This window comes from Grampus griseus (assembly GCF_964374135.1).
Source record: "Grampus griseus genome assembly, chromosome: 8".
Taxonomy (NCBI): Eukaryota; Metazoa; Chordata; class Mammalia; order Artiodactyla; family Delphinidae; genus Grampus; species Grampus griseus.
This window is the reverse complement of record NC_139002.1, coordinates 101,345,417-101,358,104: the sequence shown is the minus strand read 5'-3', so window position 1 is coordinate 101,358,104 and position 12,688 is coordinate 101,345,417. Positions and strand designations below refer to the sequence as shown.

The 12,688-nt window shown below is 61.8% G+C and overlaps 1 protein-coding gene across 3 annotated transcripts in view; it reads left to right on the top strand.

Annotated features, from left to right (window-relative positions):
* Positions 1–12,688, top strand: part of AHNAK (AHNAK nucleoprotein) — a 92,127-nt gene that overhangs the window by 7,194 nt on the left and 72,245 nt on the right. For 2 of the 3 annotated variants that reach the window (XM_082659421.1, XM_082659419.1), the window contains exons 1-4: positions 1,524–1,660; positions 11,377–11,480; positions 11,747–11,903; positions 12,323–12,510. In XM_082659421.1, coding sequence (XP_082515547.1) covers positions 11,747–11,903; positions 12,323–12,510 — 345 coding nt within the window. In that variant the 5' untranslated portion in view covers positions 1,524–1,660; positions 11,377–11,480. Of the gene's footprint in view, positions 1–1,523; positions 1,661–11,376; positions 11,481–11,746; positions 11,904–12,322; positions 12,511–12,688 lie in introns of those variants that run through there. The other variant, XM_082659420.1, reaches the window with a different exon arrangement.

Sequence of the window (12,688 nt, the reverse complement as noted above, 5' to 3'; positions counted from 1 at the left end):
GCGTTTCTGATTGTGTGTTTGTGATATGGGTGGTGGAACCGACTCTGCTGCGGGTTTGAGTCACTGTGTGTGTGTGTGTGTGTGTGTGTGTGTGTGTGTGTGTGTGTGTGTGAGAGAGAGAGAGAGAGAGAGAGAGAGAGAGAGAGAGAGAGAGGGAATGAGAGAATGCTGGTGCCCAAGTCTGTGCTTTGACTATGTGTCTCTGCATGTCTATGCTTGTCTGAATGTCTACACATGTGTCTCCACCTTTCTGTGTTCATTATCTGAGTGTCTGCCTGTCTGTGGCTCCTTTGGCTATCTCTTCCCTCCCCCATGCCTGTACCCTGTGCTGGTAACTGGACCTGGGACACAGCCCCCAGGGCTGGCAGCAGAGTTGGCTGCTGGGTATTTTTAGCCTGTAAACATGCTTGCCATTTCAGAGGACAGGGCCGCTGGTCTCAGCCCCAGCCCACTCATGATCATACAGCGAGGAGGGCGCTCCCTGCCGGGGCCAGGTCTTCTCAGGTCCCCAGCCTGGGGTCTCCCTTCTGCACGCAGCATTCCAGAAGGAAGGAAAACTGGCTTCGCGTGGGTAGTGGGTGGCCATCCAGGAAGGAGGATAAGAGAACTCACGGGGTAGAAGCGAATGAGGGTGTAGTCAGAAGGCCCCTGCACCCCGTCATTAAGCGTTTAATAAAATCTCCGTGTAGTTAGAAGTGCCTGTGGGAAATGGCTTAAATTTGGAAACTCTGCGTCCAGCCAGTGGGGTGGTGGAGGGAGGGGGTCGGAGAAGAAATAGGTAGGAAGAGAAAAGCGGGGGTCAGGGAGGTAGACAGCGGGCTCTGCTCCTCCAAGGGGTGCAGGCCTGACTCCGGTGTCGCTGCAGCGGCCGGAGCAGCACGGTGGCACGGGGGGCACTGGTGACCCTGACTCCAGCAGGTGGGGCGAGCGTCTCCAGGCTGGTTCTGTGGGGGGAGGGCCCCCAGAAAGAGGGAAGGTGAGAAATGCGCGCGGCTGCGTGGAGCCTGGGAACCGAGTGAGGAGCCTGGGGCCGAGGATTTGAAGGGTAGCTGCCCGTGTTGAGAGAAAACTCAAAGGTCCGCGTCAGGCTGGCGGTCGCGGCTGAATCACCCAAGTCCCCCAGCCGCAGCCTGAACCCCTTGGTCCTTCCTGAAAAATGGGCTGATTCGCAGTTCCAGCTGTGAGGATGAACCTCAGGGAGCTTCGAGGAGTTTCTTGCCGAAGAAGCCACATAGCGCATCCTTTGGGGGTAGATCCAGGCCCGGGCCAGGACGGGGGGCAGTGGATGGGGGGAGGGGAAGGCAGCACCTCGGACGTGCGGCGTCCCCGGGTCCCCGCGGCCCCCAGTGCCCTCCCAACAGCGCGTTCCCTGGTGCCTTCAGGGTTGGCCCCGCTCACCAGTCCCAGCCCCGCTTCGGCCTCGCCCGGCCCCGCCCTCTCCCCACCGCTCAGGGCAGACCCGCCCGCCCGCCCCAGCCGGAGTTACAAGAGCCGCCTCCGCGCACGGGGGCCGGGCCACTCGGAGCAGCTCCGCCGCGGGGACTGCACCGCCCGCCCTGCCGGACCCGCCCCGACCGGGGCTCGCCGCCCGCAGCAGCCGCAGCACCGCGACCTCGGGCCCTGCGCTTGCTATGGCTGTGCCCTGGGGCTGAGCACGCAGGTAGGGGCGCCGGGCGCACCTCGGCCCAATCGGGGAACGGGACTCCGGGAACGCGCGAGGGGAGGTGGGTGGCAGGGCTTGGGCGAGGCGCCTTGGGCGGGTGTCACTGGGAAGATTCAGTTCGGCGCAAGGTGGGCAGCCCCGGGCCGCACGGGGAGGCGACGCGTCGCGTCCTGGGAGCCGAGCTCTGCCTCCGGAGTTGGGGCGCTGGTAGGGGCGCAAGTTGGGCAAAGTTGGAAAATCGCTCCGAGACGCGGTTTGCTCCAGTCTGTCTTTCTCTCGAGGGCTGGCTGTGGTCCCTGCTGCACGGCCGGGCGCCCGTTCTTGGCCTGGTGGCCCCTGTCCCACCCCCTCCTTCTCCGTGGGGCGGTGGCTGAGCGCGCTGCTTCGTTCCTATTCCATGTTTACTGGAGAAGTTTCCGAGATCGCGGCGCGGCCCCTCGGCCCCGCCCGGCGCCCCAGCGGCCCCGCGCCGCGCACCCCCTCCGCCGTCCCTCCCCGCGCCCCACACCTCCGCCCCTGACTTCGCGTCCCGGGTCCTCCCGGCCCCACCCAGTTCTGCACCACCAGCCTCTCCTTTTCTTGCTCCGAGCGGCCCCTCAGCCTCCCTCCAGCTGCCCCGCCCTAGTCTTGCCCCTCTGTGTTCCCAGCTCCAGAAAACTCCCTTCTTCCGCTGGGGTCGCTGAGCCTAGGAGTTTGCAGCTCGCCCGGCAGCGGGACGGGTGGGAGTGGGGGTGGGGGACATAACTGGAGAGATGCCTGCGCTGGGGTGGGCGAGGAGGGGGGCTGTGCCGCGGCATAGCCCTCGGGACCGCCCCTTCCCCTTCCGAAGCGGCGCTCTCTCCCCAACCCCACTCCCAAACCCGGCCGGGTGGGACGGCCCCCGCCCCAGCGCCTGGCTCGGCGCCAGCAGCCTGAGGAATGTGGTGGTTGGAGCCGGTGACTAATTCAAACCAGAATTCGGGGAGGAGTGGTGAGGGGCAAAGGGGAGGGCGGCGAAGGGGCTGGTTAGGGAGGCGGGGGCAGGAGCCCGGCTGGCGTGGGAGGAGGGCTCAGCTGCCCTCCCTGGCTGGAGCCCTCCTCTCCAGAGACGCGCTCCTGGAGAGGCGGCTGGGGGGCGAGGTCCTGCCGTGGAGTTGGAAAGGCACTGGCCTTAGGGTGTGTTCAGAGAACTGTGTTATGTAAGGCTTTCCCATGCAGGGAGAGGGTGTGCAGTGTGCGAGGGCCGGCCCTCCGCTGGCGGGCTCGGCGCCCCCTGCAGTGCCAGGGCCTTGGGAGGCGGGGGCGCAGCCCTTTGGCGTCTCTGGCCACGAGGGACACGTGGGGTCTGAGCAGGGCTGACTGTGCCCCATGCGTGGGAGGGGAGCCGAATGGGCAGATGGGGCATCTCACGGCACTAGCTGGGCCCCAGCACCACGTGGGGGCAGCTCTGGCGCCTCTGCACGTTGTGGCCACGGAGAATTGTGTGCCTCGTGTGTGTGCCTTTCACAGGGCGTGGCTGCCACCGAGGAGGAGGTGAGGTGCCCCCAGGGAGCCTGCCGCTGGGTGCCCTGCTCTGTGGAGTGGATTTGTGGAAAGGCAAAGTGGGATCTTCCCATGGCAGTGAGGTCCTTAGAGAATGACCTGGACTTTCGGGAGGAAAAGGGACCCAGATATTTACCTCTGGGTCCCCAGCACAGTGCTGGGCTGCCAATAATTGGTTTGGAAACAGTTTATTAGAATCCAACCTCTGACTGCAGGGGTCGCATGCCCTGTGCACAGCCTAGCACACGATAGGGATTGGGTTGATTCTGTGGGACACAGTGACGCATTGGAGGGTTGCGGTGACAGGTGACGGTGAGGGATTTCGGGGAAAGGAGGGAGAGACTGAAGATGCCTTGGAAGGCATTTTAGGGCCTCCTCACCTGTAATGGGTCTAAATTCAGGGAGCAGATTCTGCTTTCATTCCGCCCCTCTTCCCCTGCCCCCCATGAGGGAAATCTGTGGGGCAGGGTGTGGCTCTCACTTCCTTTCCGAGGCTGAGCGGGGCAGCTGCCTTCACCTTGGCACCCAGGGGTGACGGGTTGGGCCAGCACTTGGTTGGTGTGTGTGCAGAGTGGGGAGTAGAAGGGAGCCCCAGGCTGAGGGGGTACCTCCTTGCTCTGAGCTGGGAACTGTGGGATGAGGTAGCAGGGAGAGGACCTGGGACCATGAGAGCTGGGCTAGCAGAAGTCAAAGGGTCTGGAGTATTGGCAATGCAGATTGGAGGGTGTCTGAGCCCCTCTTCAAAGCCCTGTCTTTAAAGGTTATATGCAGGGACGTTGTTCAGAGAACCAGGACACAGAGGGAGCCACAGAAGTCATTGGGGCTTAGAGCTGCAGCTGTGGGCCCACAGCAGTGAGTCAGGGGTCCTGGTTTGGGCAACTTCTTGCAGAGCTAACCTCACAGAGCTGAGAACTTGTACCAGCCAGACTTGGTTGAAGGGCATGCGTCTACAGGTCCAGGGCTCAAAGTGGGACCCAATAGAGTAAACCATGGGGGACTTGTGGAAGGAGAAAGCCAGGATCAGCCAAGGGCAGGGTATGGGCCGGGGGTCCCCAGGGTCACCCTAGTCCCAGGAAGGCCGTGGGTGGAGGTGCCCGGGCACTGCTGGGCTGGATTCTTAGGCTCACTTGGAATTGGCTGGCTGGCCCTGGCAGAGCACGCCACCCAGAGCCTGAGGAGCTTGTTTGAGGGGTTGGGGCAAAGCTGTGGGAGTGGAGGAGTGTGTGGGGCTCTGGGGTGTGGCTGTCACCTTCCTCAGAACCTGGGAACCACTGGGGGACGGACAGAGAGGCAGACTGGGAGAGCTAGTCTGACTCCTGCTGGGAACTCTCCCATGCCGGCTCTGTCCTCCCCACCACACCTGGAAGCCCCAAGCTTCTCTCCCTGGAGCTGGGCTGATCAGGTACGTGTGCACACGAGGAAACGAGGTGGCCCCTGGAGAGCGGTGAGAATGGGACGTTTCAGCTGGTGGGTGTCTGGGGCCTTCTGTTCTCCCTCTGACCCCCATGGGCTTTATCCAGGCTCCTAGGGAGCTGCCATTTCCCTGGGCTGCGACCATCCCGCTGGGCTCCCAGGCCTTCCTGAGAACAAGCGGTTTCCTCCAGGCCTGGGCGAGCCCGAGGAGTGGTGAGGACCACGCTGGGGGGAGGGGGCACAGCGGGCTCAGCAGGAACGTGTGTTTTGATTGAGCCCCTCTTCCTCCCGGCTGGCCTCAGTTCACATCTGGGGGCCCGCTGGGCTGTTGTACTGGAGGTCTTGGGTCCGGGGTTCCTGTTTCACTGTGGCCTTGAGTCCCTGTGACCGCTGTGTCACAGCAGAGAGATATGTGTTATTACCTGTGAGAGGGTGTCTCTGGCTGTGCTCACTGGTCCTGGATGTGTCACCTCTGCTTGCGTCTGGGGTTTATAGAGCAGGGGACAACAGTGGGACTCTGTCCCAGTGGTGGAGGTTTCATGGGGGCTTCAGGGGCTGTAGGTAAGGGCTCAAGTAAGTTTCTCCATCCTGGACAGGTTCCAGGCCCTGGAGTTTGTGTCCAGAGGCCCCAGGGAGGGTGAGCACAGCCGTGGGAGTGAGGCTGCGCCGATCCAGGCTGAGCGAGGCGCCGCACAGGGCCGGTCAGGGAGGGGCATCCTGCCCGGTCCCCGGGGGCTGGAGCGGAGGTTCTAGGGAAGGGGAAGCGCCTGGTTTTGCGTCCTGGCCGGGCTGGGGGGGGTGGCTCTTTGGCAGCTGAGCCGAGTGGCCTGGCCCCGAGCCCCTGCACTAGCGTGACCCAACCTCTGGGCGGAGAGATCCGCCTTGGTCTTGTCCGGGGGCAGTTCCCAAACTGTAATCTACCCCCGGGGCGAGACCCGGTGAGACAGCGAGCTCTTCTTCACCCCTTGCCCCAGTCAGGAGGACCCCCCCATCCCCCAGCTGCTGTCTTAATCCCAGCCGTCCAGGGTCAAGGCCCACTCTTCCCTGGCGAGGTGGCCAGGTGTGGGGACTGCCCGCTGGAGAATGGAAGCTGTCCCCAGTCCCTGCCAGAAGGAGAGGGGAGTCCGTCTTGGTCAGGGGAGGAAGAAGGAATCTCTCTCCCTGTTGGAAGCTTGAACTTGGAGCACTGGGGCTGCGGGAGTGGGAGGGGCCAGGGGACAGAGATGGAGAAAGGTGGCTGGGTGGAGCCCTGAAAGCGGCTGGCTGGCTGGAGTGGGGGTGGGGGGCTGCTCTGGAAGTCGAGGGGCAGGAAACTCTAGTGTGATGGTGAGGGGCCAGGGGAAGGGGCTGACGTGGAGGAGAGGGCTGGAGTGATGAGGCTGGAAAAACTTGCTCCAAGTGGGAAGTGTGGGCGGGACCAGCAGCCCCGGTAGCCAGGGAGGAGCTAGGCGGGCGCACGCGCTAGAGGGAGGCACGGAATCTGGGCACCAGGTTAACAGGTAGAGGCTCCCTCCATGATGCGCAGGGCCTGGGGCCGCGCAGACAGGTGTCTGTGGTGAGCTGGGGGAGGCAGGGGCTGTGGGCCTGCTCTGGGCTGTGAGGAGGGGGGACTGAGGAGTGTGTCTGCGTGCCCGGGTTGTGTGTGCTTCCCTGTGTGTCTTTCTTTGATTGTTTCTCCAGTGCCCATGTTGCCTGTGTCTTGCAACATGTTCGTCAAATTCTCCCTGATGATTCGCCCTCCCCAACACACATACCCCATTCAAGTTGAAAGTGCCCCCTGGGGGTGTGCCGTCCAGAATCAGCTGACCTCAGAGTTTCTGGTTCCAGCGTAGACCCTGAATGGAACGCGGTGCTACTCCAGTTAGAATGGGGCCGGTTGTTTTCCAGACCAAGGTCTGGCGGCTGCCTATGTGGAGGTCCGTTTGGAGGCTTCGGCGCTGGAAGAGAGGCGCCCCTGTATTCCTCCTTGTTCCTCTGGACCTGGGATTTCCCAGTGAGTGGAAATGTTTGCCTTGCCCTGCGGGTGCCCGTCTCTAGAGTGGGTCTGGTGCCTGCCAAGCCCAGAAGGGGATGATTCTCTTGGTCTTCACCGGCTGGGGTCCAGAGAGTCTGCAGGTGAGCTGGGTTCCGGGTGGCTCAGGATCTCTGGCTCCTGGGAACACAGCGTTGATGACTCAGAACCAAAAGGGCCCTCGGATCCTGGGCTCTGGGGTGCCTGGGACCCTGCCCATTCTGTGCTAGCTGTCCCCAAGCTGGGCCAGGACAAGGCTGGTGTGTGGGCAAGAAGCTGATGGCCACTCCCCCTTCCCCGTGTGCTGGTGCACCTTGACGGGCATCACTGCTTCCTGGGGTCTCTACCCGCGCCCCTACCCGAATCTCAGCCCCTCTCTTTCTGTGTGTTTCTGTCCCTCCGAGACATCCTCCTCCCACCACGTCTGCTCCCTCTGGATGAGCGTGGAGGCCTCTCCGCCTTCCTGTGGACGTGCCTCTCCAGCTCTCACTCTGCCCCCCTCCAGTATAGGTCTCTCGGTCTCTCCCTCCCGTGTATCTCCCTTGTGCATCTTTCTCTGTGGTTTCTCATCCTCTCTTGTGTGTTTATTTGTGCCTTTGTCGCTGTCCGTGGGTAGAGAGGCCTTGGAGTCAGAGAACCCCGGGCTTGTATTTCAACTCTGTCTCATACTCGGGCAAGTCATTTTACCTTGGGGCCTATTTCTGCACTCTAAAATCAGGATATTAATTCTTAATCACATAGGGTTGTTTGGGGAAGGAAGGGGACCCCTTGGTGTCCTGGGGCACCATAGGAGCTCTGCAAAGTTCTCTTTCTCTCCCCCTGGGGCGGGTCCGGGGGCAGGGCCAGGGCCGGGGTGGGGGTGGCGGTGGCGTTTTCTTTTAATGCGGAGCTTTCTCGTCCTTGTGACTGCCTGGGGAGTGTTCGTGAGCGTAGACGGCCTCTCCGGGCGTGTCTCTCTTTTCTCCGAATGTCTCAGCCCCTGGTCCTGGTTATAAGTGTTCACAGCTTTCCCGCTGGTGGGAGTCTGTGGCTCTGGTGTGAGTCACCTCATTGTTCTGAGCTTGGGTTCTGAGCTTGAGTTCTGAGCTTGCTTCCCCCTGGCCTGTGTGTACGGTGGCCCGGTTTGCTCGTGTGCTGGGTGGAAGTTTCATTGCTGTCAGCGTCCTCCCCACCGTGGGTGGGTGTGCTCCCTTCTGCCTTGGAGTGTCACCTCCTGTGTCCCGCCTGTGCTGGGCATATGGACAAACTTCTGTCCCTCTGCTGTGTATCTTGACTCCGGGGTTGGTGCGTGGAGGCCTTGAGGCCCGTGGGCCTGACTCTCGGGTGTGTGTGTGTATCAGTTCCTGTCATCTTGACGCTGACGCTGGCTGCGAGGTTGTCTTTGGCTGCTGCAGCCGTTAGGCTGGGTCCCCTCCCTGGCTGTTTTCATACTGGATCTTGGGCAGAAGGGGCTCTGTTTCCTGGGAGCAGTGGGAGAACATGTTCCTCTGGAGGTAACACCTGGCGGAGACCATCTTCCTGGGGCAAAGAGTCTGTCTCCTGGGCCTTGTCCCGGATTTGCCTGGGTGTTGCCCCCAGTCTGCAGAGGTGGCATGGGCAGAGCCCTGCTGCTCTGCACATCCTCCTTTGTGGTTTTGAACTGTCAGGGCAGCTTCGCTCTTCTCTAGCCGCTTCTGGCCTGAATTACACTCTGTCCCTGCAGCCTCAGTTGTGTATCCTCTCTACCTTGAAGCTGGAGTGGCCTCACCAAATCACTCCTTTTTTGCCCTCCAGGCAGCCCTGTGTCTTAGAGGGTCTCCAGTCCAGCCCATCCCATCACGAAGGTTACTGTGAGCCAGTGTCGGGTGGACTGCGGGCAGGGAGCTAGCAGTCCTGGGTTCTAGGGCCCCAACACTCCGCCATTCTCAGGGCTCTGGACCTCACTATCCCCATCTGTAAATAGCAGGTGGTGCTGTCCCACAGGACTTTGCAGCGGTAGAAATGTTCTGTACTTGCGCTTCTAATATGGTCGCCCTGCGTGGCTGTTGAGCTCTTGAAGTGCGGCTACTATAACCAATGGACTAAATGTTTAAGTTAAATTAACTTACATTTAAATAGCCACATGTGGCCTAAGGTTTCTTCCACTCCGAGGGCTTATGCCACTTGACTGAATGTGTGGAATTCCCCAAAGCTCCAGAGACCCTGCTTTGGGCAGCAGCAAGGTGGAGCCCCAGCCCCCCGCGTAGCTGGCTTCACCTGACTTGTGCGGGAGGAGAAGGAAGGCCCATCTGGGCTCGGTACAGGCCCCAGGGGTGGGCGAGATGGAGGGCTGGGACCCAAGTGCAGAAAATAGGCCCTTGCCACCGTGGCCTCGAATCTCCTATCAGCACCCCCGTGCCCGGCCAGGTCAGATGAAAGAGGAGGGGAGTCTTTCCTGGCTGTGCCAGGAGGTGAGGCCTGAGCCAGAGCAGGCGTGGTGGTTGGCAGCCCTGCCTGGCCGGGAAGCCAGCGGGTGCCCTGCCAGGGCCAACCTGCAGCCTTGGGTCCAGCGCCTCCTCTTCTCACGGACTGTGGCCCTTTCTCTGCTCAGGATGGCCTCCTCGCTAGCCCCAGGGGTTGAGGCATGTGGTACATCCCTCCTGAGCCTCCCAGCTGTGCTTCCCTGGACTCCGGGCCTGGGGCTCTGTGCCGAGCAGCTGGCAGGGAAGCCCCCTGCCTCTCACCGGGCCCCAGCCCCTCTGGCCCCCGGGGGTCTGGCCCGTGAAGCACTTGGTCGATCGGGTTTTAGGTGTGACCCTTGGCGTGTCTGGAGCTACTGCGGCCGCAGTGACTCACTGGGGAAGGAGGGAAGGTGGGGCTGAGACGTGGGCGAGGGTGAGCTGTCTGGCTTGCTGCCCCATCGCCGCCTGCTGGCTCAGCACCAGATGCTGGGCTGAAAAAAGGGGCCCTGCTCAAGGAGGAAGAGGGGCGTGCCAGTGCAGGCGGTGGCTTCGGGGATCTGAGAAGCCCTCGGGTGGAAGCCCTTTCCTTCCCTGCCCTGCCTGACTCCTTGTCTGCAGGGCTGGCTTCTCAGTGCTGGATGCCGGGGGAAGGCACCATTTAAGCTCCAGCTTGCTGTTTCACTATGGGTAGGGTCAGCGGGACTTCCGGTAGGAAGGAAGGAGGTGAGTTCCTCAGCTCACACCTGTGCCAACTGGCTGCCGCTGGCCTCCTAGCCGGCACCTGTGCTGACGTAACTACCACGTGAGCGAGTGCAGGTGGTTGGCGAACCGGGTGTCTGTGGCTGTTTTCTCCGGTGTTGTGATCTGCCTGACACTGGAAGTCCTTAGTGCCTATGAATTTCCATGAATCCCGTCCTCAGAGGCAAACTCAGCACCTTTAAGACTCCATTTAGATTTCATTCCCCCAGAAGGCTCCCAAGCCTTCCGGAACATTCAGAGGCGAAATTGGTCATGCCCAGAGCACCTTGCTCATAACTTATATCCGGGACAGAAGCTAAGTCTTTTAACTCTCCATAGCTGGCACGTGGAGTGCATTCAGTAAACGTTTGGAGGACGCATGAGTGAAGTTAGGTGATAGCCTGATGCAGTGTAGAGTTCAGTGCTGGGCTGAGCTGTGTCTGTCCCTTGCTAGACTTCTCGGCAGTGTCCTGTACAATGTTGGACATACAGGAGACGATCAGTATGCATGTATTTATTGATTGGTTGGCTAATTTCTGGGTGTCAGCAGATTTAGGGAGGAGCTTTGGGCGAGGTTCTCCACGATTTATAGCACCCCCCGCACGGTTTCACAGGCGTACTTCTGGGTGTCTGGAGGCTGGAGGCCTGCCTGGTGTCTTCCCCGGCGCCTCTGCAGCCGACAGTTCATCCCGTGGCTGGAGGGTGTCTTTGCTCCCTCAGTGCCCGCACCTATGGGGGCCTGGTTTCAGGGCCCAGCAGGTGTAGCCAGATGGGCCCTGACTCACCACGTCCTTGAGGCAGCACAGCTGGACCGCAGCCTCTTGGGCTTGGGCCGGTGCTGGGGGGCCTGGGGCTTCCATTGTTTGGCCTCTGCCTGTGGCAGGGCTCCTGGAGCTCCCAGCTGGCGAGCGTCCCCCTGGTTCTGAGGCTGGGGTTAGGGTGACCCGGAGTCACTCACTGTCGGCCACTGGCGGAGGGAGGGCACCACCAGCCAGCCCTGCTTGCAGGTTGCCAGTGGCCCCCAGTGCCGGAGAGTCTGAGGAGGGGTCTCGCACAGGTTAGAGCTGCAGGCCTGATATGGCATCGGAGGAAGAGTTACAGGCTCAGAGCCCGATCGTAGCTGCTCTCTCACGGTGCACCCCCGGCCGGCTGGCCTCTCCGAATCTCGATTTCCCCACCTGCACTATGGGGGCTGAAGCTGTTACAAGGGACCTAATGAGAATGGGGTTGTTGGGAGGCTCCGATGGGCCAGAGCTTTTCTCACATGCTTTCTCTTGCTCCTTCAGTCCTCATGGGAATTCTTTATCGTCTCCATTTTCTCAGATGAGGAAATGGAAGTTCAGAGAAGTTAAGTGACTTGGCCCGGGTCACACAGCCGGGAAGATGCAGAGCCAGGATTTGAATCTGAGTCTGGCCTCTTCCAAACCCCCTTCCTGTGATCCCAGGCTGCAGAGTCTTGTGTGAATGGAGCTGATGACAGTAGCGGGGTTGGGGATTTGGTTTGGCCCGGGGGGGTGGGCAAAACAACCGGCCGTCTCTTGCACAGCAGCTGGTCGGGGTTTCGACAAGCCAAGTGCTGAGTGTGAGCCCGAATGTGACCTTCTCCCTAGGCTGTGTGACCGAGATTCCCAAGAGAGAGACACTCCGAGAAGAGGAGAGGAAGGAGGGGCGGGCTTCTGGCAAGGCATCCGCTCCTGAACCAAGTCCTGCCAAGGTCAGTAGGAGGGAGGGTGACGAGGGCGGTGGAGGTGAGAGGATGGGGAGGGCAGAGACCCGGGAGGCACGTGCTATCGGGAGGCAGGGCCGGGGGGGACAGGACGAGGGGCCGGTTGCCTCCGCTGCGGCTGTGTCCACCGTCCACCTTGGGAGCCCGCCCACAGTGGAGGCAGGCACCTCGGAGACAGTGCCCCACGCCCAGGGGGATCCCTGGCTTCCCCATCCCCTCATGCCCCCACTGCCCCGTTTCCTTACCTCATCCAGATGGAGAAGGAGGAAGAGACGACCCGGGAGCTGCTGCTGCCCAACTGGCAGGGCAGCGGCTCCCATGGGCTGACCATCACCCAGAGGGACGATGGCGTCTTTGTGCAGGAGGTGATGCAGAACTCCCCTGCGGCCCGCACTGGGGTGGTCAAGGAGGGTGAGTTACCTCGGGGTGCGGGCTGCTGCTGGGGCGGGGAGGGGGAGGGTGCTGGAGGGAAAGGCAGGGGCAGCACAAGTGGGTGGGTGGTTGTGGAGGGCTGGGTCCCAGTGGCATCGGGATGGCCGGTACCTAAGCCCTGCCCTCCCCTGCCCGCTCTCTATCCTCGGTTCCCTCACAGTCCTCGCGGGAGGTGGTCCTGAGGACTGGTGGACGCGCCGTCCTCTGTTTCGACTCCACCACCCATGAGCTCTGCCACTTTGGGCAAATTAGATGGCCTCTCTGCCTCAGTTTCCTCATCTCTACAATGGGTGTTACCACACCTGCACGTCAGTCTGAGGGCCCGGCACAGAGTGGTTGTGTGTTGTGTCCCCGAGACCCTGGGTGGTCTTACCCGCTTCCCGCTCCTCCCTGCTCAGGGGACCAGATCGTGGGTGCTACCATCTACTTTGACAACCTGCAGTCCGGAGAGGTGGCCCAGCTGCTGAGCACCATGGGGCACCACGCCGTGGGCCTGAAGCTGCATCGCAAGGGGGACCGTTCCCCTGAGCCCGGCCAGACCCGGACCTACGATGTCTTCAGCTCCCACAGCCCTGACGTGGTTCTGGTGAGTGCCTGGCCGGCTGGCCGTGCCCTTAGCTCCCCCGACCACGCCGACGGGCTGGTGCCCCTTCCTGAGCCTCTGTCCGCCCGCTGGGCAGCTTGTCCTTCCTGGCTTCTCTCCTGCTCTCACCCTCTGCTCTCTGTAGAGCCAGCCTGTTTCTCCTTTTCACGTGTGGCTGCCG